Below are 24,597 nucleotides of genomic sequence, written 5' to 3' on the forward strand. Positions count from 1 at the left end.
CATCCCTCCCTCCATTGAAGACCTGCAGCCTGAGAGTGTCTTACCTCCATGAGGAGGGCCCTGACAGTGGACTTCTGCATGCCAAACTGGTTCCTGATGGAGCAGTAGCTGTTGGGGTGGCAACCTTCCAGAGGGCACTAGTGACCTGCTTCTCCAGGCATATGGCGGACTGTAGCTGGGTGTCCTTTCTTGAGAGGGTGGGGGCAGGCCAGGCACAGAGCTCCAAAAAGGTGTCCTTCTGAATGCGGAAGTTCTGGAGCCACTGCTGGTGATCCCATGCCCCATGCCGAGTCAGTCCCACCAGCTGGAATTAGTGTTGTGCCTCCAGATCTGCCTGTGGACCCAGAAGGGCAAGAACAGGTGGGCCCATGCAGCAGCAATGGTTTGCTCCTCGAAGGTAGTGTCAGGCTTACCCTCCCGGAAAATGAGGAGGATGGTCACCAGGAGGTGCAGCAGATGCTGAAGAGCCTCTAGGTGGGGCCAGTGCAAGCCCGGGGGCTTCTCTGGCACCAGGGCTATCCAGAAAGCACTGTGTCTCTCTCAAAACATTGAAACCTTGCTGTAGCAGCTGGGCTGTCCCTCCTGGAGGTTGCCAAGTATCACAGGGAACAGGCATGGGAGGAAAGGGGAGCTTTAAGGGAGTACCTTGCTGGGGCTCCCAGAAGGGATTGCTGGCCATGCGACCCTGTCTGATGGGGTTCCAGGAGTCAGTTTTTTGAGACAGCAGCCTGGTAGTTTGGTCACCCTCTGCTGACAGAGCAGATTGCTTTTTTTTTTAAATCTACTTTGCTGTCTGGCCACGATCTATCAACAAAAGTTTTGTCAGAAGACGATTTCCAACAGTAACTTCTGTCAAAAGATCGCTCTAGTGTAGATATACTCAAAGACTATAGTATAACTACATGATCACATGCTATTTTTCCCACAGGGACATTCAGTGGTCGGGATGTACTTCTGCTGGTGATCAATCAGGAATGTTTAGCAAACGAGATGATTATCTACAGCAACTCTGCATCATTTGTTGGGGAATCTGGAAGGTATATAGAGAATGAGCCAGAAGACTGCAAAAAGAGAAAGAACAATCTCAAGATTGAAGCAGATGAATGCTACTCTAGAGAACTAGATTCTCTCCCTGCCTCTGCCACAGTCTTCCTACATAAGGCTGGGCAAGTTACTTGAGCCAGATTTTTCATGGCTAAATATTTCTAAATACTTCTAAATATCATTATGTTTATGTTTGTTCCCCTCCATACCACTTTTTATGGCAGTAAGGAGGATAGAGGCAAATCACATCAAAGACATTAAAACAAGCTACATTGACGTTTGGTGAAGATAGCAATCAGATGCATCCTCAAAAACCTGCTTTAAAGGAGCCCTATAGCTGCATTTTGAGCGGTAGCTAATCAATGGCATCAACAAGTAACCAGTACACAACTGTTTCCAGATGGACAGTCTTATATTCACATTGATATGCTCAACCATTTGTCCACCATACAATAAAGTAGTAGATGCAAAATCCTTTCAGGTGATCTTAATACAGCTTAAAGGCAGACATGACTAAATGTAACATGAATTTAAAAAAAAAGTATAGTGCCCTCTCATTCTAGCATGGGCCTGGCACCCTTCCCAATGTGTGTTCCAAACACACACGCAGCTAGAATAACATGCTATTTACTTGATAGTTGATATTTATTTTTAATGTTTTTGATTCTATTCACCAATGGCTACAAAATGCCCACATTCTGCACGTAGATTGCATGTTTGTCAATGGGAGGCTGTGGCTCTGACCAAAACTCTAAAAATTTATTTTTGATCACTTTTGCATGTGTGCTGCCATAATAAGCCCACTGCTTTTCCATACGGAAGACACTCCCAGTTTGTTGGAAGCAAAAGAAAGAAAAATCAGTACGTAGCATTGTTCTAAGTGTGAAATGAAACAGCTTAAATTTGTGTTTGATCTTTATATACTGTGACTTGAGAGATAATACCTTCAGTGAACGAAGCAAAATTAGGCAACTACAGAAGATTTTGATTTGTCAGTCTGTATCTTATAAATTAGTAAAAGTATTACTTCACCCACTTTATTGTTTATAACAATTATTATTCCTTTGTATCACCACAAGATGTCACTATAGTGTGCTATGACCGGCAGAGCTTTGTAACATGGAGCTATGTCCTTTGCAAAGACTATATAAATTTAAACTTGGAACTCATAATGCGCAAGAAACATTTAAGCTATCCCAAGGCTGTCCTAAAATCAGTCTATTCTGTGAAATATACCATTTAACAAATTACGTGGCAAGAATTCTTATAATTACATTATGCAGAAGTACAAGAAACAATATCCTTCAGCACAAAACATGAAAGGACTACCTATCTTTCAACAGTTGATCTTTAAGATGTGTTGCTCATGTTCATTCCAATTAGGTGTATGCATGCAGAAAAGTTTTTACCTTAGCAGTATCCACCCGGTTGCTCCATTACCCTCATTCCCCTGGAGTGATACCTCCATAGCGCTGAAAATAGGACTCTACTGACCCACTTCCACCTCAGTTCCTTCTTAACAGTTTGCTCCAACAGAGGAATGAGTTGGGTGGATATTGGAATAGACACGAGCAACACATCTTGAAGAACAGTTACAAAAGACAGATAACTTATTTTTCTTCTCTGAGTGCTTGTTCATGTCAATTCTAATTAGGTAATTACCACAACTAAGTTTTGGAGGTGGGGTTGGAACTCAGAAGGTTGTGAACTGTAACACCATTCTGCCAAAGGCTGCATCATCTCTAGCCTACTGAGTAATAGTGTAACGTCAGGTAAACACATGCACTGAGGATCACATTACAGCCCTGCAGATTTCCTAGGCAACGAATGCTGGTGCAGATGCCTATGCCCTCATGGAGTGTTCTGTGATTGGAAGGACAGGTATATTCATCAGATCACAGCATTTCCAGATACATGATGTGATCCTTGATGAAATTCTTTGTGAGGAGACTGGAAGCCCTTCCATTTCATCTGCTACTGAGATGAACAGCTGACTGGCCTTCCAAAATGCTTTGTCTGGTTGACATAAAAGGCTGATGCCTGGTGAATGTCCCAAGATGAAGTCTAAGCTTCCTACTCCTTGCATATGGCTTAGAATAGAAAACTATGAGAAGAATATCCTGATTATCATGAAACTGGCTGGCAACTTTAGGAAGAAAAGCTGTGGCTGAAGCTGAATCTTATCCTTATGGAACATGGTACAGGGAGGCTTACATGTAAGAGCCTTGATCTCAGACACACTCCTGGCCAATGTTATTACCTCCAGGAATGCCACATTGTATGAGAGGTACAGCAGAGAACATTGTGAATGTTTCAAAAGGTGACCCCATTAACCTGGAAAGGTCCAAGTTAGGGAATGGGCCAGGACTGGCTGTTGAATATCAGAGTATAGTCTGTTGATACCTTCAAGGAAATGACCCATCATTATGAGCACCAGCCCTCCTTGCCTAGATGGAAGGCACAAAGGATGGCCAAATGGATCTTTATTGGTGACACAGAAAACACTTGCTATTTCTGTTGGAGGAGGAAGTCCAAGACCATGAATACTAATGCAAGTGTTGGGGATAGGAAAAATTGTGAAGACCAAATTGTGAATCTCTTCTATCTGGGTAGGTAGATAGCCCTAATGGAAGGTTTTCTAGTGCTCAGGAGAACTTCCCAGACTAGATCTGAATGAGCAATGAAGTCATGGAACTTACATGCTGAGATGTGAAAACATCTGAGGTCTAAGGACTGTGCTTCTGAGTTATGAGGTATAGGAGCTGTGGTAAGATGGTTGGGATTTTCACTGATATTTCCATGTGGTGTACCATTGTTGATGGGATCAGATTGGAGCTATTAATATCACCAAGGCCTCATCCCTTTGAACCTGGAGGAGTATATTGTGAACAACCGATTTGGGAAGAAATGTGTACAAGAGGTGTTCCTTCCAGGAAAATAGGAGTATATCCACGATGGAGCCCAGGCTGTGATTCAGGAAGGAGCTGAACTGCAAGCACTTCTTGGCCATTTCTACACAGTCAAGATCTTCAGGAAGAACGGTGCCTGCTTCTGGAAGATCTGAGGAGCGTCTACACATGCAAGATGCTCTTTCGGATTTCTTCTGGAAGAAGATACCCCCTCTTCTAGATTCTGTACTCCGCTTCAGAATCAGGAAAAGGACCTTCTTCCGGAAGAAGACATACGTAGACGTTCCTGGATTGCTTCTTCTGAAAGAACCAGTCCTCCATGGCGGCAGCCTGCTGGAGAACGAGGCTGCCCTAGATACCCCCAGCAAGCCTCTATGGTCCCCAGGTCCTTGCAGCCTTTAAAGCTGCAAGGACCCAGAGGCCCCGTGGCAGGAAGCTGAGAGTGTGAAACAGGCAGCACGTGCACGGCTGCCTGCCGCATTCCCCTGAGGTTCCGCAGTGCCCAGCGAGTCCCTACCCACAGGGATGGCCAGCAGGCCAGCACCCCGCACTGCCCGGGGAGCCCCAGGAACCCGGACAAGGGCAGCCAATACCCTGACCGGGCTCCAAAACGAAGGGCCCCCTCCTGGACTGAGCCAGAGCTCCAGGACCTTCTGGGACTCTGGCACGATGAGGAGGTCCTCTGGGACACCAGCGAGCACTGGAGGAATGCCCCAGCGTTCACTCGCTTCGCCCAGGGCCTGGCTGCCTGTGGCCACCCCTCCTGGACACCAGAGCCAGTCAGGTGCAAGGTGAAGGAGCTGCGTTTGGGGTACATGCGGGCCCAGGATAGTGCCCGCAGATCCGGCCATGCCCCTGCCAGATGCCCCTTCTACCGGGAGCTTCGGGACCTCCTGGCTGCGCATGACACCTCCCCACCCTGCGTCACCATGGAGACAGCTGCACCCGAGCCCCCTGCTGCACCGGAGGAGGAGGGACCTGCCACTGTGGATGTCCCATCTGATGAGGAGTCCACTGACAGGTCCCTCATCATAGCAGTGCCCTTTGCAGCCAGCAGCCGGGCCCCCTCCAGTCAGGCATCCCTCGACGTATAAGAGGCCACCTCAGGTAAGTGTGCACAGTGGAAAAGCACAGTGGGGGGAATGGAACACCTGGGCCCCAGCCCCGGGCCCTAAAGCCCATCCCCAGTCAGGGCCCAGGGCACACCCATGCCTACGAGCAGCACCCAGCTCCCTCTCCCATGGAGAGCCCCCAAGCGTGCTTAGACCCCTCCAGGCAGCATAGCTGCATCCGAAAACCCCCACGGCTGAGCCCCCACCAGCCCACAAGCCCGTTGCCAGGGTGGGCCACCACAGATAGTGCCCCAGCCCCGGCATCACGCCCCAGTGGCTGCTGCGGTGAGTGCAGGCAAGCCCACACAGCAGCTGCCCCTGGCACATGCCCGTCCCATGGAAGGGGTAACCAGCTGGGGAGACTGGGGCCATGCCACCCAGGTTCCAAATGTGGCACTGACTTCCCCCTCTATTCTCACCCTCTCTCTCTTAACAGCAGTACCATCCAAGGGCCGGGGCAGCCAGACGAGGAGCCCGGAGCCTGCCAGCCCCATCCAGGCTGGAGGACCCAGCAGCCGGGCCCGCATCAGCCCCCGCTGCGTGGTGGCCATGGGCGCGCTGGACCCGACACAGCCGCTGCGAGGAGGAGGTTGCGGCCTACACTGCGGCCCTCTGCCAGCAGAACACCCTCACCGAAAGACGAATGGCCCTCCACGAGGCCAAGCTTCAGTGGAGGCGGGACACATGGGGGGAGGTGGTCGGGATGCTCCACACTATGTGTGGGGCCCTAGTGGGCCAGCCCCCAGCTCCCCCAACTGTCCCCTGAGGCCCCCGCTAGTGCCCCCCGACCCCTCCCAGCTCCCCCCCCTGCATTCTCCCCTGCTGACCGCTCAGCTGCTCCTGTGCCCCCAGCCCATGACCCTGAGGCCCTGGCTGCCCTACTGCCCCCAGGCATGCCCAGTGCTGTGCTGAGGGACCTTGCAGCATGGCTTGTGGCCTCAGTGGGCCCTGTGGAGGATCGCCCGAGCCACAACCCATCCCCCTCCAGCCCCTCCACTGAGGCTGGGCCAGGTGCTGACTGGCCCTACCTGCCGGTGCTTCCGACCCCATCAGTGCCCCGCAGGGGACCACGCACCCAGCGTGGGAGGGGCACCTGCGGGCACCAGGGCATGCGGCCTTTAACCCCGTCCCTCGATTAGGGCCCCCCACCATTCCTGCCTCAGTCCCCATCCAGGTTTAAGTGCCCCTGTCCCCTTACCCCCATGTATATAGCTCACTCCCTATCAGGTTTTTTTTATTATTTTTATTATTCACCATTTACTATTTACATTGCTCATGGTTGTTAAAAGTTGAGAGTTAAATATATGTTAGCATTCAGCACCTCCCAGTGTCCCTGATTAATGTGGGGGTTGGGGAGTGTGGTGTATGTGCATGGGGGTGCGTGTGGGAGCGGCCTGTGGGGAGGGGTGCGGGGTTTAGTAGTCCCCTTGGCTGAATGCCTCCCGAAGCGCTTCCCGGATCTGGAGCCCATCACAGCCAAGCCACTTGTTGGGGCTGCAGCAGACTGCTGGTAGCAGGGGGCCACCTCCACCATCCAGCCCTGGCGCAGGGTCCCCTCACATGCCTCGATGAGGTTGTGGCGCACGCAGCAGGCAGCCACGACCTGCAGAACGTTCTCCACCCCCACCTCAAGGTGCATGAGGAGACACCTGAACAGCGCCTTCAGATGGCCGAAAGCGCACTCAACAGGATACCGGGCCCGTGTGAGCCGGGCGTTAAACAGATGCTGGGAGGGTGTAGGGTGGCCCGTGTGTGGGTGCTGGAGTGGGTAGGCCAGGTCGCCCACGAGGCAAAGACGCACCATGATGTCCCCGACAGTGTGTGCTCTTACCGGGGCACGAATGTCCTGGCCTCCATCCTACGGAACAGGGTGGAATTCTGCAGGATCCATGCGTCATGTGCCCTGCCCGGCCAGCTGACGTAAATGTCCATGAACTTCCCACAGGTGTCCACCACCGCCTGGAGCACAATGGAGTGGCACCCCTTGCGATTGACATTTCAGCCGCCATTGTGGTCCGGGGCCCTGATGGGGATATGCGTCCTGTCAATCGCCCCGAAGCACTGGGGGAACCCGAGCACGGTGAAGCCCTCAACGACTGCATCCAGGTCCCCAATGCTCACCAGCCGCTGCACCAGCATGGGGTTGATGGCCCTCATGACCTGCAAGGGAATGGGTGCACTCGTGGGCATACGCAGAGGGGTCCCTGCACCCCTCCCCTTCTACCCCCTCCTTCCTTACCGGGCCCCTTCGCTGAGGGAACCCTCTGGCAGCGGCAATGTGGTATCCCTTCTGGGCTAGGCTTGCCTGCCCCCCCCGGCCCTGCCCCCTCCAGATCAGCGCCTGGGGTACCCAGAGCCCGCCAGCCCCCTCCCCCCCACTGGTGGGGCAGGGTCTGAGGCAGGACTTACCTGGAGGATGACGGCCCCGACAGTGGATGTTCCCACCCCAAACTGCTGCCCGATGGATCTGTAGCTGTCCAATTAGCCAATTCCCATATGGCGATGGCCATGCGTTTCTCTGGGGAAAGGGCCGGCGTCATCCAGGTATCCTGGTTTCATAGCGTGGGGGTGAGCCAGCTGCAGATCTCGAGGAAGGTCTCTTTCTTCATCTGCAGGTTCTGCAGACAGCAGTCATTGTTCCACTCCCCCATGACAACCCTGTCCCACCAGTCCGTGCTGGTGGCGTGGGTCCAGACACGCTGGACCAGTTGGAGGGGGCCCAGCAGGGGCAGTGGGGGTTCAGGACCCATAGGTCTGGGCCTTTGTCTCCACAAGAGGCTGAGGAGGGTGGCCAGCATGTGGGTGAGGGCAAGCCTGCTGTCCTGTGGCGGCTGGGGGTCCGTTCCTGCTGGTCGGCGGGCACTGGACAGGGATCTGGGTCTGGCTTACTGTGCATACACATGGCTGGCCTCAGCAGCATTTTCAGGGAGGGGCTGTTTGGGTGGGACCCCTTAAGGTGCCGTGTGGCTGGCGGCCCTGGAAGGGCTCCCTGGCTGTGCGACCCCGTCCATGTTGTTTCTGGCCCTGTTCTTCTGGAAGAGTGCCAGTGCATGTGTAGATGCACTCTTCCAGAAGAAGGGGTGGCTCTTTTGATGTCCTGTTTGATGTGTAGATGCACTGTTCCGGAAGATCTTCCAAAAGAGATCTTCCAGAAGATCTTCTTCCGGAAAAAGTGCCATGTGCAGAAACAGCCCTTGCGTCTCGTGACAAACAAGCCATATCTTCAGAAATACCCACTACTGGGAGATGTTTGCAACATCCAGGCAAATGGATCACTCATGGCCATGAAAGGACCTGCTGAGATAATCTGGCATATTGTTCTGCACTCTGGAAAGGCAAAATGCCTTCAGATGAACCGAGTGATCCATGCAAAAATTTGAGGGCTTCCAGGCACAGGGGAGGGAAGTAAGAACCCCTCCCCCGCTTTTACATAAAGCATTACTCATATATTGTCCAGGAGGACTGATATACATTTCCCTTCCAAATGGGCTTGCAATGCCTGGTATGACAGACAGACTACTCTCGTCTCTCTGATCTTGATGTGAAGAGAGAGTTCGGCCTGGGACCAGACACCCTCCTGATGTCTTCCAGTTGTGCATCCCAACCCATCGCTGACGAATCAGTCACCAGCTAATAGGATGACTATGGCCTGCCAAGGGGACACTCACACATATACCTATTCTTATATTCATGCAAAGACTTTTCTTTATTTACTGTGTGTGTGTAATAAGCAACTGATGAGCAGGTTGATGGAAAGGTATCAGGCGAATTAGAGAAGATAAAAGTTAACAGAGATAGTCCACTTTTAAGTCAACTCCCCTGTTCAAAACTTAAATTTCACTTTCCTTGCAAATTTCAAATACAGGTTGAACTTCTCTAATATGGCACTCTTTAATCTGGCAATATCCATAGTCTGGCATGATATTAGTTAGCCAAATGTCCACTTATCATGTGTGTAGCCAAGTTTCCCACAGTCCCATAAAGATTGTTTACAGCCACCTGGCTCTTAGCATTTTGTGCTATTATTTATCTCTAATTTACCCCCAAATGTCTTCTAAGAGTCCTGTAAGCAATAGAAAGGTTAGTAATGCTGCTTATTGACCTTCCTCGGTGGGGCAAATCTTCTCATTTGGTCCCGAGGGTTCCAGACTAGAAAGGTTCAAACTGTACATATAGACATTTTATGGCCACAGATTGCCCCCTTCCTCTCAACCCTCAGATCACACCTTTGCGGTCTTCCAACACCGTCAATGATCTCTGGTTGTTAAAACTGAACATATGTCCCTTTATTAGGCCCTGATCCTGCAAACACTTCCATACATGTTTCATTTAAGCACGTGAATAGTTGCATTCTCTACAGTGAGATTATATATGTTTAAAGTTAAGCACATGTGTAAGTATTTTCAAGATAACACTTTTGGATACATTACTTTGGATACTTTTTAAGCCATTCTAGGAGTGTCTATTGTACAAGCTCTGAACATTTGTAAAATTCATTTGTAATTAGGAACACTGTCCAAGTGGATCTCAAGAAATATATATTGCCATGATTTTTACTGGTATTTTCTATTCTGTTTTTTAAGTCTACATCAGGCATTTCATTTAATCATTACAAATGACATATTAGAATTTGACTGACAACTTCTAATTACAAATGTCCCTCTGACCCCAATAGACTTTATTAATTTACCAATGAACTAAAGTTAAACCCAAAGGAAAATATTTGTAACCTGGATTTTAGCTTTCAAATGATCACTCTCAGCCTCCTTTTTTTGAATCTGGCATTGCAGGTGGGCTTGTACAGCTGCTACTGACTTTGACAGGTGGTCTGCTTTTAGTGCAATTGTCTATGCAAAAGATATGAACACAAATCTTTAGTTTATGCAGATATGCCATAAACTAGTTTTTTTTCTGTATAACTGATTTCTAACATACAGTAGTATACACACTTTGTGGGTCATACACATGCACAGTATAATTATGAATACATTGCAAACCTAGACTGAAGCACAATACCCTCATCAAGGCGCTGTCTAAAGTATTTATTGAGTATAGTCAGCGCTTTTCCTCTCTCCCTTCTGTATGATTCAGCTCCCTTGTTTGGTACAGAGGTAGAAGGGACCTTTATTTACACAATTTGTCGAGGCTAGCACTACTGTTAGTTCTAGCCTTCACTGGCTGATGAATTCAAAGAGCACATGGAGAGGGACTGTCAACAACTCCTCTGCAGGGCAAAATGGGGCTAGGGTTCTGTACCTACCTTCTGCATATGAACAGCATTAGCCAAAACATAATCTTAACTAAGGAATGTCAATTGAGTCCTAACCAGCCATGCCTCACACTGACTGTTGGACAGTAGGGTTGGAAGTGGTTCACAATTAAAAAAAAAAAACCATCTGGAGTCAAACTTCCAGGCATGGGTATACCTCTGTGAGGAACACTGGCCCATATGAATAGCTTTTCATATAAACTTTAATATTAAATTTTACACTTCTCACAATTTGGAAAATTAGGAGTTTTGGAGGTTAGAATTTAGCACGCTGAGATAAAACATCCATTTTGAGAGAGAAACTGACTTACTTTTTCCTGTTGAAGCTGAGAAGAAAGGTCTACAATATGCCGCTCTCTTTCAAGCATTTCTTTTCTGAGACCCTTCATGAAGGAAAATTAACATAAAATTAAAAGGTCTCAATATGCACATTTTCATAGCAGTGCATTCAAACTGTACCCATAAAATTGCCAGCTTAATAACAATAACTGAGCTCTCCTTTCCAGTAACAAGCATTTCAAGTTGATGCTTAGAAGCAAAGAAACTGTACATGTACATATAAGACAAAAGTTTCTCGAAACAGAGACATGAATGTAAACATACAGATGTATAAACAACGTAACTGGGTATGTAAATTTAGCTGATGTACAATGTCAGTTTGTATTATTGAGATTTGCTCTAGGACACTCTTTTTGTCAAGTTTTGTCAATTTCTGGCAAATCAAATTACTGAAGTATACACATACACTTCATTTACTTATCAAATTGTTTTGAAAATTCTGTTTTTAAAATTACCTTTGGAGGCACCACAAGGGAGCAAGGAGACAAAGTGAGCAAAAAGGGAAAAGGCATAAAATAAGAATGGGGTTCTATTCTGGTGAGTAAAAAAAACAAAAATCAAACCAAACCAACCAAAACAGAACCAGTAAATATTTGTAAACACAGGAAGGCTACATCTACATGGGCAGCCTCTGTCGATAAAACTGGGCTTGCATGGTGAAAGTGCTGAGCATCTACACGGTTCAAGTGCTGTCCAGAGTTTGTTGACAAAACTCAGCTGTTCAGCCAGCAGTGTTATACCTCTCCCCAATCAGGTATAATGCCTCTGTTGACAGTGTTTGTCAACAAAGTGCCCAGGTAGTCACTTCTGTAAACAAAGAGGGCTTCCAGTTCCCTGGGCAGCCCTGTTTGCAGCGCTTCAGTCAGCCATTCTGTAGAGAGAGGGCAGGGCAGTCAGGCAGCTCTCTGTCGACAGAGTGACTTGCTCTTTCGAGCCACTTTTGGGCGTCGACACGATCTGTCCACAGAGGTACAGCCAAGGTTTCTCTGTTGACAGTGACCTCTACCGACAGAGGCTGCTTGTGTAGACATAGCTGGAAAATAATGTTATTTTTGAGTCAGGAACTACAATTGTAAAGGTTATTTGGTCTACATCAGAAAATAAGTTTAATGACAATCTCTGTTGAAAAAAGATTTGTTGACTGAATGGTTTTCACTGATAACAATCATATTCTACCCTTCTCCCAGACTGATAAGAGTTTCATAAACAACCCTTCTACTATTACCCATAATTTGGGTTGCCTAAACTGCTGATTACCAGAATTCTGGAATTCTTTAGAAAACATCTGTTCAAAAATCTGATCTCACTCAAACTGCAAAGTAACCAGTTTCTGCCCAGACTAGGAATAAGTGATCTGGGATATATTTTTTTGGTCTTGGGCAAATCATTATCACCACCGTGGGTCTCAATTTACCCCCTTTGTAAAATAAAGATAATACTACATGTTATCTGAGATATTCAGCACTATATCACACTTTTCACCTAAGCAACTTGTTATTTCTCCCCAGTAGTGGGATAAATTGAACTTGAACTTCCCACTACTTTGTTTTTTGTTTTTTGTTTTTTTTAAAGAAAAGTAGAGGCAGAATTTTATGTACCTTTGGAATACTGAAGTTGCACCAAAATTTTATAACTTCTTTTGTCACTGTTTTCATGGAGTTAATTGTCTGAATTCAGCACTCTAAAGATGTAGGTACTTTTACACTCTATTATATTATCAGCTTTGTGGCAGATGGAGTTTGAGGGAATGATCCAGAGGGTTCACATGCTTTTAGTTCCATTTTTTTTCCTTAAAACTGTATAGTTAGAGAGCAACCATCTGGACAGGGGTGCAATCTCATGATGAAATGAAAACATTACATTAACTATAATAAAAGCGATAATTTGGTGGGATGGAGGGCAATGAATTCAGAGCTTTTCCCACCCTCATACTGCTTGCCAATTAATATCACAATAAAAAGACAATGCACTTGAATGATCCTAACATTAAAGCAAAAGTAACACATCTAGCTCAGGTTCTCTAAGATGATATTTGTCTCAGTGTAAATAAGTAGCATTTCCATTAAAGTTACTCTGGAATTACACAAGCGAACAACATGAGAGACTGGCCCATGCTAGTTACACAGCGTTTAATGTGTGGTACATTATCCTTTATCAGGGTAGGCAGTAATTTTTGGAGTACCACTTCAGGAATTTGGTAAGTGGTCAAGGTCAGCACTCTTCCATGATATTAATGGAGGAGGTACATGGTTTGGGATGGAGGTTGAGTGTAGAAGGATGCTCAGGGTAGGGGACTGGATGCAAGGTCCAGATGGGGATATGGATATGGGAGCAGGAGAGGATTCTGACACAGACAAGGGGCCTGACAGGGGATGCAGGGTCTGGAAGGGGGTTGTGACCTGGGGCAGAAGTTTGGGTTGTGATCCACATAGAAGGAAATTTCCTGCCAATGGGAGTTTGAAGATTGTTCTGGGGATGGCAGCTACATTTGAGGCCTACCTCTCCACAGCATACAGCATGAAGAGAGCACACAGCCCCACCAGCTGGCCACTTAGAGCAGCATCTGCTGGTGAGGCAGGTGGGGAGCCTACTCAAGGCTCCCACTGGGCCATGGGATGGTGGCAGGCTGGTTCAGTGGGCTGGATGATGCCCATGGGCCATATTTTGCCTGCCCCAAGCCCTTATGAATCACATTAAACTCTGTGTAATAAGCATGACACCATACTCCTGAAAAATATCACTAATAAAATGGCTAAGGAAGAAACAAAATGATGGAAATTGGGTGAGAGCCAGGCATATACATCAATTTACACAAAAATATAAGTGCAAGACAAAAAGACCAAGCAGCCTTCCTGTTCCTATGTCTGCCAGTTGTCTAGCGGAATTGTATGAGTAAGGTGAGCATCCATCCTGTACTGGGTAGGACAGTCCCATATTTGGGACGCCAAAAAGGCATCCCAACTTATTTTTTAAAAGGGACGAATTGTCCTGTATTTAGGCCTTCGGGGACTCAGGGTTGGGGTGGGCGCGCCCACGGCTGCTGCTCCCCCAGGACACTGGGTGGGGAGCACCTGTGGCCGCCGATTCCCCGGGGCTGGGGGATGCGGTGGGAGAGGCATCAGTTCCCAGGGCTTGGTGCAGCCTGGAGGAGCCAACCCTCCCCCACATATCTCCCTGTCCTGTATTTGGGACAGGGAGATATGGTTGCCCTATGTATGAGATTTGGGATTACACTGTTTTGGCATGCTTTGAAAGGGTAAGGAGCTAAAAAATGTAATTTACTTACATCATTTTCAGATTCACTTTCAGTCAGCTTCTGCATCAAAACAGCAATTTGTTTCCTGCTTAACTGCAAATTAAAAATAGAGAAAACAACAAATATTTTAAAGTTAATTATATGATAGTATTTAGAACTGGCTGATTTAGCATATTTGGAATAGAGACATGAAATACCAATAGCAAGGAGATATTTATTTTGACATGAGTGATTATTGACAATTGCTGCAAAATATCTTAGAGATTTTGTTCACTCTAAATTCAGAGTTTATGAACAGGGGACAACAAACCAAGGTTAGTTCTATATGTACAACTATTTTTAAATGGAATCACTTACATGCCATGGTTATTTAATTTTCCCTGTGCAAATAGTCACCCAAAGTAAAAGTGGGTAATCCATTCATCTATCTTAAACAGAGCATGAAACATTTACTTAAGAGTTTCTGAAAATATTGTTTGATAGCAACAAAGATTTTGTCCAGATCCTTAAATCTTATATGCTACAGTATTAACTTCTATCACAAATACAAATAAACTTGCAAAACCGTTTATGTAGCCATACCCATCAGAAAATCATCAGTTACATAATTTGGCAATCAAGGTTGTCCTTACTTTATCAGTTAGTTATTTCATCCTAACTGGTAGAACTTCCAGTTAAGTAAATACCAAACTTTTTAACTCCGCAGAATGGGTCCACTGACTTCCAAGGAAGTTTAGATGACTCAGTATGTTACAGATTCAGGCCCAATATGGATATTAAGTTACAGGAAAGGGATAACCAGCAAATTGGAGGTCAAACTATGGATGAACTGAAAGCAGGGGAAAGAAGAAAAGGGGAAAGCATATGAGGGTTGCATTCTTGGCACTAGTATTCAAACTGCAGAGTGCACTCTGCTAGATTTTAGAAGTATGGTATACTCTGGGTCATCAGCGAGAGGGAAGCCTGACAGGGAGCATTATGACAGAGTCATGGCAGGCTTGCATACCATGTCCACTTTAAGAACTGTCCACTTAAATACGTTTGGTTTTGTTCGAACATGAACACCTGTGAATTAGATGTACTCAAATACAAAAAGAATTTTAAACTCATTACTACTTGTAATGTAAAGCTCTCTATATGGCTCTTCATTCTCTGTTATTTATCAATTATTGTTCTCCAGTTGTTTATCTTTTCCTTTTAAAATTTCCTCTTCTACCTTAATTATTCTAACTATAAGCATAGTTGCTGGGGAAAAAAAACATGTCCTCTCATCTACTTTTTATTAAAAATTTAATGCATCTTTTTGAAGTCAAGCAATTCTTATTCTGTCTCACTTCGCAAACAGGCTTGTGAATAAAGACAAACATGTACATTAAAGGTAATTATGGCTATTCTGTGATATTTACAGCACTACAAAAGCATATTATAGAATTCTCCAGTCTTTAAAGTGCCACATGACTGCTTGTTTGTTTGGTCAGAATACAGACTAACATGGCTGCCTCTCTGTTACTTTTTCAGAGACAGTTTTTTTTATTCTGTAGGGAAAATTATTTTAAATAAAGATGAGGAAGAACTCTCTTGTTGATTTGGACAATAAAACATATTTGAAACAATTCAAGTTTGCGCTTCCTGTGACTTTCTGTTTACTTCTCTCTTGGAAAACAATTTTAAAAATAGGATCAGGAAAAATAAAATGTATTTATGCTCACTGTTAAATGAGCCCAATATTGCTTTGGGTCATCTTACTTCTTTATCCTGTGTTGTTCTACGCAGACTGAATAACAATTCTTTTATCTGTTTGAGAGTCTCTAATTCCTTTATCAATAAATCCTCTTGTTTAGAAATCTTAATCATATCAGACGTAGAAAGGTTACACACCTGTTAAACAAATAAATAGTAAGTGTACAATATCCCCCGATTGTCACATTTAAAAGTTAGCTTTAAAATATATAAAACATCTGGAGTGTTTTTCTAATCACCCATATCAGTTAGGCATTTAAGGACTTTGGCGATAAACATTTAATTCTGCAGAAATGAGTAGAGCCAATAAAAATGTCCATATAGCACATCCCAGAACACTAATGCACTTAAGAGTTCTGATGATAAATATGTACACAAATTTTTGTATAGTATTAAAACACAGCAAAACACAGAAACTTACATTTGTCATTGCAGCAATAGTGACTTTAAACAAAGGCAAACACTTTTCTGTTGAACTGACTGCCATCTCTGCTTCAAGAAGTTTTTCCTGTAATGTGACATTTTCATTAAGGGTATCTTCTTTCAACCTATTCACAAGAAGAACTTAATAGAAATCACATTGAACTGAGTACAGAGAGAGAGAGAGAATGTGTGGGAGTGTATGTGCGTGTGTGAACATCCCCATTTCACAAATCTTTATTAACCAAAGGCAGAATTTTCTCAAATCTGTACTATCATATTCTAGGTGTAGCCCAAGGATCAGTGCATTTCAGCCCCAGCCCTGGCAACTACAAGTTGTGGACTACAAACTGCAACATGCTAGGAGGACTCCCTAGTTCCCGCCAGGATGTGCACCCTGACCCCAGCAGGGTCTCAGCAGAGACTGAGCTGCAGCAGCATGCAGGCTGCAGGTAGAGGAGCAGGGCTGCTGAACTGTGATCCTGTTTTGTGTTTTTCTACAGAATAAAGCCTGTTCTTGGTGGTTTGTCTGAGTGGGTCTGCTCTGAGGTACACACACACATTAACACACAACACAGAGCACACCAAGAAGCCTGCAGCCTAGTCTCCCAAATTATGCAAGAAATCACAAGGCTTCCCCTATGCTGATTAACCTCACACTGGGATAGTGGACAGGAGGGATTACATAGGCATCAACAAGTTTTGTCTGAGTAAGAACAGACCTTTGTGTTCAGTGTTCACCTAATATGAAGGGTATAATTCCTTTTCATCTGCACATAATAAATTAGTTGCACTGAACGCTTAACAGGGACACTTTCCTCTTGCTGCATTGTCATCTAAAGACAATAGAAGTAAGAACTTCAGGAAATACACTGTTTAAAAAAAACCTTTAAACCAAATTTTAAGTGTTACCAATAACTTCTTAGATGACTGCCTCATCAACTTCTAAAAATCATATGTACTTTTCACTAGTTAAGCTGTTTGCTTTTTGCATTTCACTCAACCAGGGGAATGAAAATAAAATAAGCAATTTCAGCTGAAGGGTTCCATGAACTAGTACAATGCAGCAGTGTATGAGTTCCAAATGCAAGCAGGGTGAGTCTTTCAAAAAGTTCCTTCTTATGGGCTGAAATTCTTTGCTGTTCAGATAATCTACACGAGCTCCTATGCTGTCCAAACACAGAGGCTTAAGCAAATCCTTTGTCCAGGCTTGAACTGCACCCACAGAAGATATTTATATTCTAACAAACGGTGCGAATTTGAGCAACTAATGAAGCACAAATAAATGCTATAAGAATATAAAGACTACTTGTCTCAGGACATTCTCTAATTGTATTTTCCAAGTCTGAAGCATACCGTCTCATTTCACTTTCACGTAGGTTTTGTTGTAGGAAGTTGTCCTGTGACATGCTTGTAAGTTGGGGTGGCAGTTCTTTCGGCTTGATGTGATGTCTATCCATAACTTTCATACATGAGCTCCAGTTCTGCTTCACAGGGTCCCCCTCTATGTTTGCTGAAAACTATAAACATTTAATTTTAGTCTTTATCTTCTTCCCAGTTATTTCAAGACTTATTTGCTTCCCATAACAACCAAAGCTTAATCAAAAGATTTTCTATCAGAAGATAATAAACCAGTATATGGGACCAGAGTTATTTCAGAAGGTTAGTTCAAATTTCCTTACTCCCTTTTATTCTGGGAAATAGAATTGAAAAGATAGTAACCGATTTGCTCCCCAATAATCTCTTTCTCTACACACTAGTCTCTTAGGCCTGGTTACACTAGTGAGTTTTCCTGACAAAACCCCGCTTTTGCCAACAAAACTGGTGGAACATCCACACACAAAATGCTTTCTGTTGACAAAACTCAGCACTTTGGCCGGCAGTGTTCTGCCTCTCAGGCATGAGACATATCACTGTTGTCAGCAGATTCTGTTGACAAAAAAACACTGTGCCCACTCTGGGGTGGCCTTCTCATGACAGACAGTGCATCCAGAACAATGGGCAGTCCTGTCAGCTGTGCTTCTGGGTACCTGTTTTGCTGAGAAACTAGCCCGGTGGAGCGTTCTTCCGACTGACTTTTGTGTGTGGTCACACACTGTTGACAGATGTTTTCTTGGGAAATCTCTTCCAACAGTGACTTCTGTCGACAGGGTGCTGTAGTGTAACTGTAGCCATAGTTTCTTTAGTCTATATGTAAGAAGTCAAAAGGGAACTGTGTGCTCAACTCTCTGAGAATCCTGTGAAAGTCCCATTTTAGAGGAATCTACTGCTAGTCAGAAATTAAGTAGAATTTTCTTTATAGTTTCACATGTAGCATATTATGAATTCTTCCAACTTGGCACAAATTTCTTCAATGCAAGGGACTTAGGAACAAATGTGATAAAAAAAAAGATGTGATAAAACCAAATGCCAACCAAAGTGCAAGAAATGTTTAAGAAAGAATCAGCCTTATACTGATACTATGTTTACATCTTCTACAACTTCCTATTTAACCTGTTTCTTCACTTAGACCAGTAAAATATTTTCCATGTTGGCTGACTTTTCTGATTCTTAAATAATATTCACAGGACTGAATCAGCAAATAGATTTCTGTAGCATCTCCAGGTACAATAGGTAGGTCATGACATGTTCCCTAAAACAACGACATGGACAAGTATATAACAAGTAGCTATCCTCACTTCCCACCTTGGCCTAACAGCTATAAAACAACTTTTGCTCTTTAGTAAGTAGAAAAACTCGAGACAGGTTTTCAGGACCAACTAAATTATCATCATCTGTTATTTTCATCATTACTGAAGGCTCTACCCTGTGACCTAATATGTGCTGAAAATTGAGAATGCTGAGAATTTAGTATCAGACTCTAAATAACTGGACAAAGACATCCCATTTGTTTACAACATTTGTCCATGTGAAATCTTATTTCTAACTTTCATTTCTTCTATTTTTCTTTCTTTGTTTTTTCACCGGTCTATATCTCATAGAGAATTGTAAGTTGAATGACATATCCTGAAGGTGTACAAAAATATGCTCTGAATTTCTAAGAGTTATAGATGAAACATTTTTAATTCCAAAAATGGTATGCCCAACTATGGAGAATTCTACAATAGACCTTTTTTGACAGGAGGAACTGACTGGAGAACTAAAAAAGCGGTTCCTCACATTCAAGTGATTGTGACTTGATGACATTTATTACATGCAAAGTCAAGCCAGTCATGGTGATTTAAAAGGGCCAGTTATACAAATCTGAAAACAATTATGAGCCAGATAAGTTGAGAGAGAGAATTTAAACAGGAAAATATGAATGATAATTGGAAGTTGTTTAAAATCCATTTTACTAGATGTCCAGCAAAGATACAATCCCTCAATTGAGATGCACACACTGTTCAATAAATAAGCTGATCTACAAGTGAGGTGTAGTGGACAAGTAGTTAATGCATTTGACTGCAATCATGGAGGTTGTGAGATAGAGTCTTCACTGAGTGAATACTGAAAGGCTTTCTCCACTTCACTTGGCTGCAAAAAATAAGTACTTGATCCATATGGTTAGACATGATGCTAGCCACGTTACTCCCTTGTATACCATTGGTTATGGAAAATGACACACCTTCTAAATATTATGGATAAAGTTGGAAGATGACTAAAGTTTGGAGAGTAACACCAAGTGGTCTGCATTGTTTGATAAAATTTGAAACAATATACATTTCAATGCAACCAAATGTAAAATCATCCATCCAGGAACAACAGGGAGTGCCCTCCCAACCCAAAGCAGCTCTGAGGACTGGGACATTCCAGCTGGGATGGAGCAGCCCAGTGTCCCCAGATCACTGCAGGTGGGGCAGCTCCAGCCTGAATGGAGCAGACCCAGTCCCCAATATGCCGCAGGTGTGATGGGGGGGATGGGGAGAGGCAGCTGGAGAAGCTGCTCCAGTCCAGCTGGGCTGGAGCGGCCTCCCCAGAAACTCCCACCCTTACTGGTTAAACCTACCATTCAACTGCTTAGCCAATTAAAAAGGATTTCACATTCTTTGTATGTAAACTCCTGAAGTAATGCCTATAAAACATACTGACAGCCACTTAATACATTAAATTCCATGTATGTTGAATGCAAATAATTTGTACATGTTCTTAAGTTAATAAGTATAAGAATATTTTGCTATATTCATACATTCCACAACTAAGCACAAAAATATGTGACTGAGATTAGTCAAATTCTTTCTAAGCAGGCTCTTGGAAGTGTTAATATTAATTAATCATAGTTCATGCATTGCCAGAAAAGCACAAATTAGAATTCATTAATTTTTTTCAGTAGGTAGTCTTTCATTAGTATTTGGGATCCCTCCTACCTGTGCCTAATTTGCAGGACTCTTCTTTTAATAAATGTCTGATGATTTCATACATGTCATGCATGCTCCAAGTTTATTTCCCAGTGGCTTGATATATGACCAAGCAGTTTCCAACCAACACTGCCTAACTTGCTTCATGAATTATCCTATATATGTCTTTTATTAGTATTGTAGTCCATCACTAAACAACAAGAGTATGCTACACAAGTCCCTAGGATCCCAATGGTTGTCAAGGAGAATTGAGCACAAAACTTCCTCACACACTTTTGAAAAATCAACCCCTAAATGCACGCTTCTTCCCATTGTCTGTAGACAGGAAGCAAAAAATTAAAGTTTGATTTGAAGCAAGAGTCTAGTCAGCTAAAAAGTACATAGATAACTCTCTTTGCTTGATAATCCCATTTTTACATCCAATAAGTATGAAATGACTTACTTCAGTAACATTAGCACAAGACAGCTTTTGCAGAACATGTGGCTCTGACAGAAGACTATCGTTATTCTGCATGCGCACAGATGATGACATTCTGCCTTAATTCTGCAAAAAGATTAAAAGTTGGCATAAAACATCTATCTGTATTTCCCAGGATCATAACAGAAATAATAGAAAATTCAAGCCACAGCAGTTAAAGCATCACTGATACTTTAGTTCAGTCGAATGTAAAAATCCAACAAAAAGCAGGTTGTACAAAACCCAGACCATAACAAGAATGTGGCATATCAAATTCATGGGCCATTTTGTCAATTTCCTGGTCACAGAATTATTAAAATTGAGATACACACATCTCCTAGAACTGGAAGAGACCTTGGGAGGTCATCTAGTCCAGTCCCCTGCCCTCTTGGCAGGACCAAGCACCATTCCTGACATCTATTTGCCCCAATCCCTAAATGGCCTCCAGGATTGAACTCGTCATGCTCGGTTTAGCATGCCATTGCTCACACCACTAAGCTATCCCTCAAATAAATGTCATGTTTCTGCTATTTAAAACTGAAATTTCACCATGTTGTAGTTGTAGGGGGTTCTGATCCAAAAACAAGTGTGGGGGAGTGTAAAGTTATTGTGGGGAGGGACTGCAGACTGTTACCCTTACTTCTGTCCAGCTACTAGCTACCGCACTGCCTTGAGAGCTGGGCAACTAGAGGGCAGTGGATGGTGACTGGGAGCCCAGCTCCCAGGACAGAGCACTAGTTGCCAGCAGTGTCACAGAAGATGGCATGTTACTTCTGCGCGGCTGCTGGCAAGGCACCACCTGACGAGCTGGGCACCCAGCTGACACCATTCTCCAGGCCCCCGGGCAACACAGAAGTGAGAATGGCAATACCGCAAGTCCCTCTAATGCTGCCCCCCTGCCCCACAACTCCCTTTTAATTGGACACTGTGAAATCTGTAGGCAGAGGAGAAAAGCACACAAAAGACCAGACGTCCCTCTGGGATGACTTTTCCGTGGCCATGACTGTGGCAGGCCTGCAAACGACCAGGAGTGAAGTTACCCGCCAGGGCTGCCACTCAACAAAAACGCAGCAGTGTTTATTTAGCACTTGCTGTTCCTTTGGCCACAACCGCTCAGACATTCACCGCGCAGGAGATCAGTAACACCCCCCAAGGGGGCCCAGCCTGTAACCGAGGTAAAAGGGAGGCGGCAGGGAGAGACCCCAGCGCACAGCCCGGCTTCAAGGTCCCCCGCCCGGGCAAGGAGACGATGCTCTCGAGCGGACAGAAAGGGGCAGGCGGCCGCTGACCCCCGCGCAGCTTCCTCTCGGCCCGAGCAGGGCCCTGACACCTCCCCCCCGCGCTGCGCCGGGGCCCACTCTCTGCCAAGCTCTTAGACCGACCCCAGCCCTTGTTCCGGCCCCTCTCCCCGGCGCGGCGGGGCGCCGTCGGCCTCCCCCTCCGAATGCCCCGCAGATGTTACCCAGCCTCCGTCCGCTGCCGGCCCGCTCCTGCGCCCTGGCGGCAGGAGGGAGCCGCAGCCGCTTCCTTGGCAACCTGAAGCCGCCCGTCGCTTCCGCTGCGCGGCTGCCTTCCCGCGCTCGGCGTGCAGGGCGGAGCCCCCTGTCACCGGGCCCGAAAGGAGCAGGGTGCGGCGCTACCGCTCCGCCCGCGGGAGCCGCTCGGGTTAGGGACCCCCTCGCTGCTCCTCACGTACGTCCCCAGACTAACCCCCCATCAGCTCAGCGCACACACACACATCCCCACACTAACCCCAACATACATACACACACACATCCCCACACTTACCCCATCAGCCCCACATAGACACCCCACACACACACTAACCCCATCAACCCAACATACACACACACACATCCCCACACTAACCCCAACATACACACACACACACACCTCCTCCTAACCCCAACATACACACACACATCCCCACACTTACCCCATCAGCCCCACATAGACACCCCACACACACACTAACCCCATCAACCCAACATACACACACACACATCCCCACACTCACCCCAACATACACACACACATCCCCACACTCACCCCATCAGCCCCACATAGACACCCCCCCATACACACTAACCCCATCAACCCAACATACACACACACACATCCCCACACTAACCCCAACATACACACACACACACACACACACACACATCCCCACACTCGTAGAATCATAGAAGAGTAGGACTGGAAGGGACCTGGAGAGGCCATCAAGTCCAGCCCCCTGCCCTCATGGCAGGACCAAGCACTCTCTAGACCATTCCTGAAAGCCATCTATCTAACCTCTTCTTAAATATCTCCAGTGATGGAGATTCTACCACCTCCCTTGGCAATTCGTTCCAGTGTTTGATCACCCTGACAGTTAGGAACTTTTTCCTAATGTCCAACCTGAACCTCCCCTGCTGCAATTTAAGTCCATTGCCTCTTGTTCTATCCTCAGAGGCAAGGAAGAACAAGTTCCCTCCCTCTGCCTTATGACACCCTTTTAGATACCTGAAAACTGCTATCATGTCCCCCCTCAATCTTCTCTTTTCCAAACTAAACAAGCCCAATTCTTTCAGCCTTTCTGCATAGGTCATGTTCTCTAGACCTTTGATCATTCTCGTTGCTCTCCTCTGGACCCTCTCCAATTTCTCCACATCCTTCCTGAACTGCGGTGCCCAGAACTGGACACAATACTCCAGCTGAGGCCTAACCAGCGCAGAGTAGAGCGGGAGAATGACTTCTCGTGTCTTGTTCATGACACACCTGTTAATGCATCCTAGAATCATGTTTGCTTTTTTTGCAACAGCATCACACTGTTGACTCATATTTAGCTTGTGGTCCACTATAACCCCTAGATCCCTTTCTGCTGTACTCATTGCTAGGCAGTCCTTTCCCATTCTGTATGTGTGACACTGATTGTTCCTTCCTAAGTGGAGCACTTTGCATTCCTTATTAAACTTCATACCGTTTACCTCAGCCCATTTCTCCAGTTTATCCAGATCCTTTTGAATTATGACCCTATCCTCCAAAGAAGTTGCAACCCCTCCCAGCTTGGTATCATCTGCAAACTTAATAAGTGTACTTTCTATGTCAATATCTAAATTGTTAATGAAGATATTGAACAGAACCGGTCCTAAAACAGACCCCTGCGGAAGCCCACTGGTTATACTTTTCCAGCAGGATTGAAAACCATTAATAACTACTCTCTGGGTACAGTTATCCAGCCAGTTGTTCACCCACCTTATAGTAGCCCCATCTAAGTTGTATTTGCGTAGTTTATTGATAAGTATATTATGTGAGACCATGTCACCCCATCAGCCCCACATAGACACCCCCCACACACACACTAACCCCATCAACCCAACATACACACACACACATCCCCACACTAACCCCAACATACACACGCGCACACACACACTCACCCCATCAGCCCCACATAGACACCACCCCACACACACTAACCCCATCAACCCAACACACACACATACACATCCCCACACTCACCCCATCAGCCCCACATAGACACCCCACACACTAACCCCATCAACCCAACACACACACACATCCCCACACTAACCCCAACATACACACACACACATCCCCACACTTACCCCATCAGCCCAACATAGACACCCCACACACACACTAACCCCATCAACCCAACACACACACACATCCCCACACTCACCCCATCAGCCCAACAGACACCCCCACACA

General features: G+C 45.5%; 1 protein-coding gene across 1 annotated transcript in view; it reads right to left on the reverse strand.

Moving 5' to 3' along the window:
- The window catches only part of ODF2L (outer dense fiber of sperm tails 2 like), a 69,824-nt gene extending 47,472 nt beyond the window's left edge, over positions 1-22,352 (reverse strand). The window contains exons 1-8 of the mRNA XM_075002765.1: positions 22,263-22,352; positions 20,866-20,967; positions 17,446-17,609; positions 16,091-16,217; positions 15,676-15,807; positions 13,960-14,022; positions 10,646-10,717; positions 9,796-9,912 (exon numbers count right to left, since the gene is read on the reverse strand). Coding sequence (XP_074858866.1) covers positions 9,796-9,912; positions 10,646-10,717; positions 13,960-14,022; positions 15,676-15,807; positions 16,091-16,217; positions 17,446-17,609; positions 20,866-20,955 — 765 coding nt within the window. The 5' untranslated portion in view covers positions 20,956-20,967; positions 22,263-22,352. The remainder of the gene's footprint in view (positions 1-9,795; positions 9,913-10,645; positions 10,718-13,959; positions 14,023-15,675; positions 15,808-16,090; positions 16,218-17,445; positions 17,610-20,865; positions 20,968-22,262) is intronic.
- Between the last annotated feature and the right edge of the window lie 2,245 nt (positions 22,353-24,597).

Source organism: Carettochelys insculpta, chromosome 9 (genome assembly GCF_033958435.1).
Source record: "Carettochelys insculpta isolate YL-2023 chromosome 9, ASM3395843v1, whole genome shotgun sequence".
Taxonomy (NCBI): Eukaryota; Metazoa; Chordata; order Testudines; family Carettochelyidae; genus Carettochelys; species Carettochelys insculpta.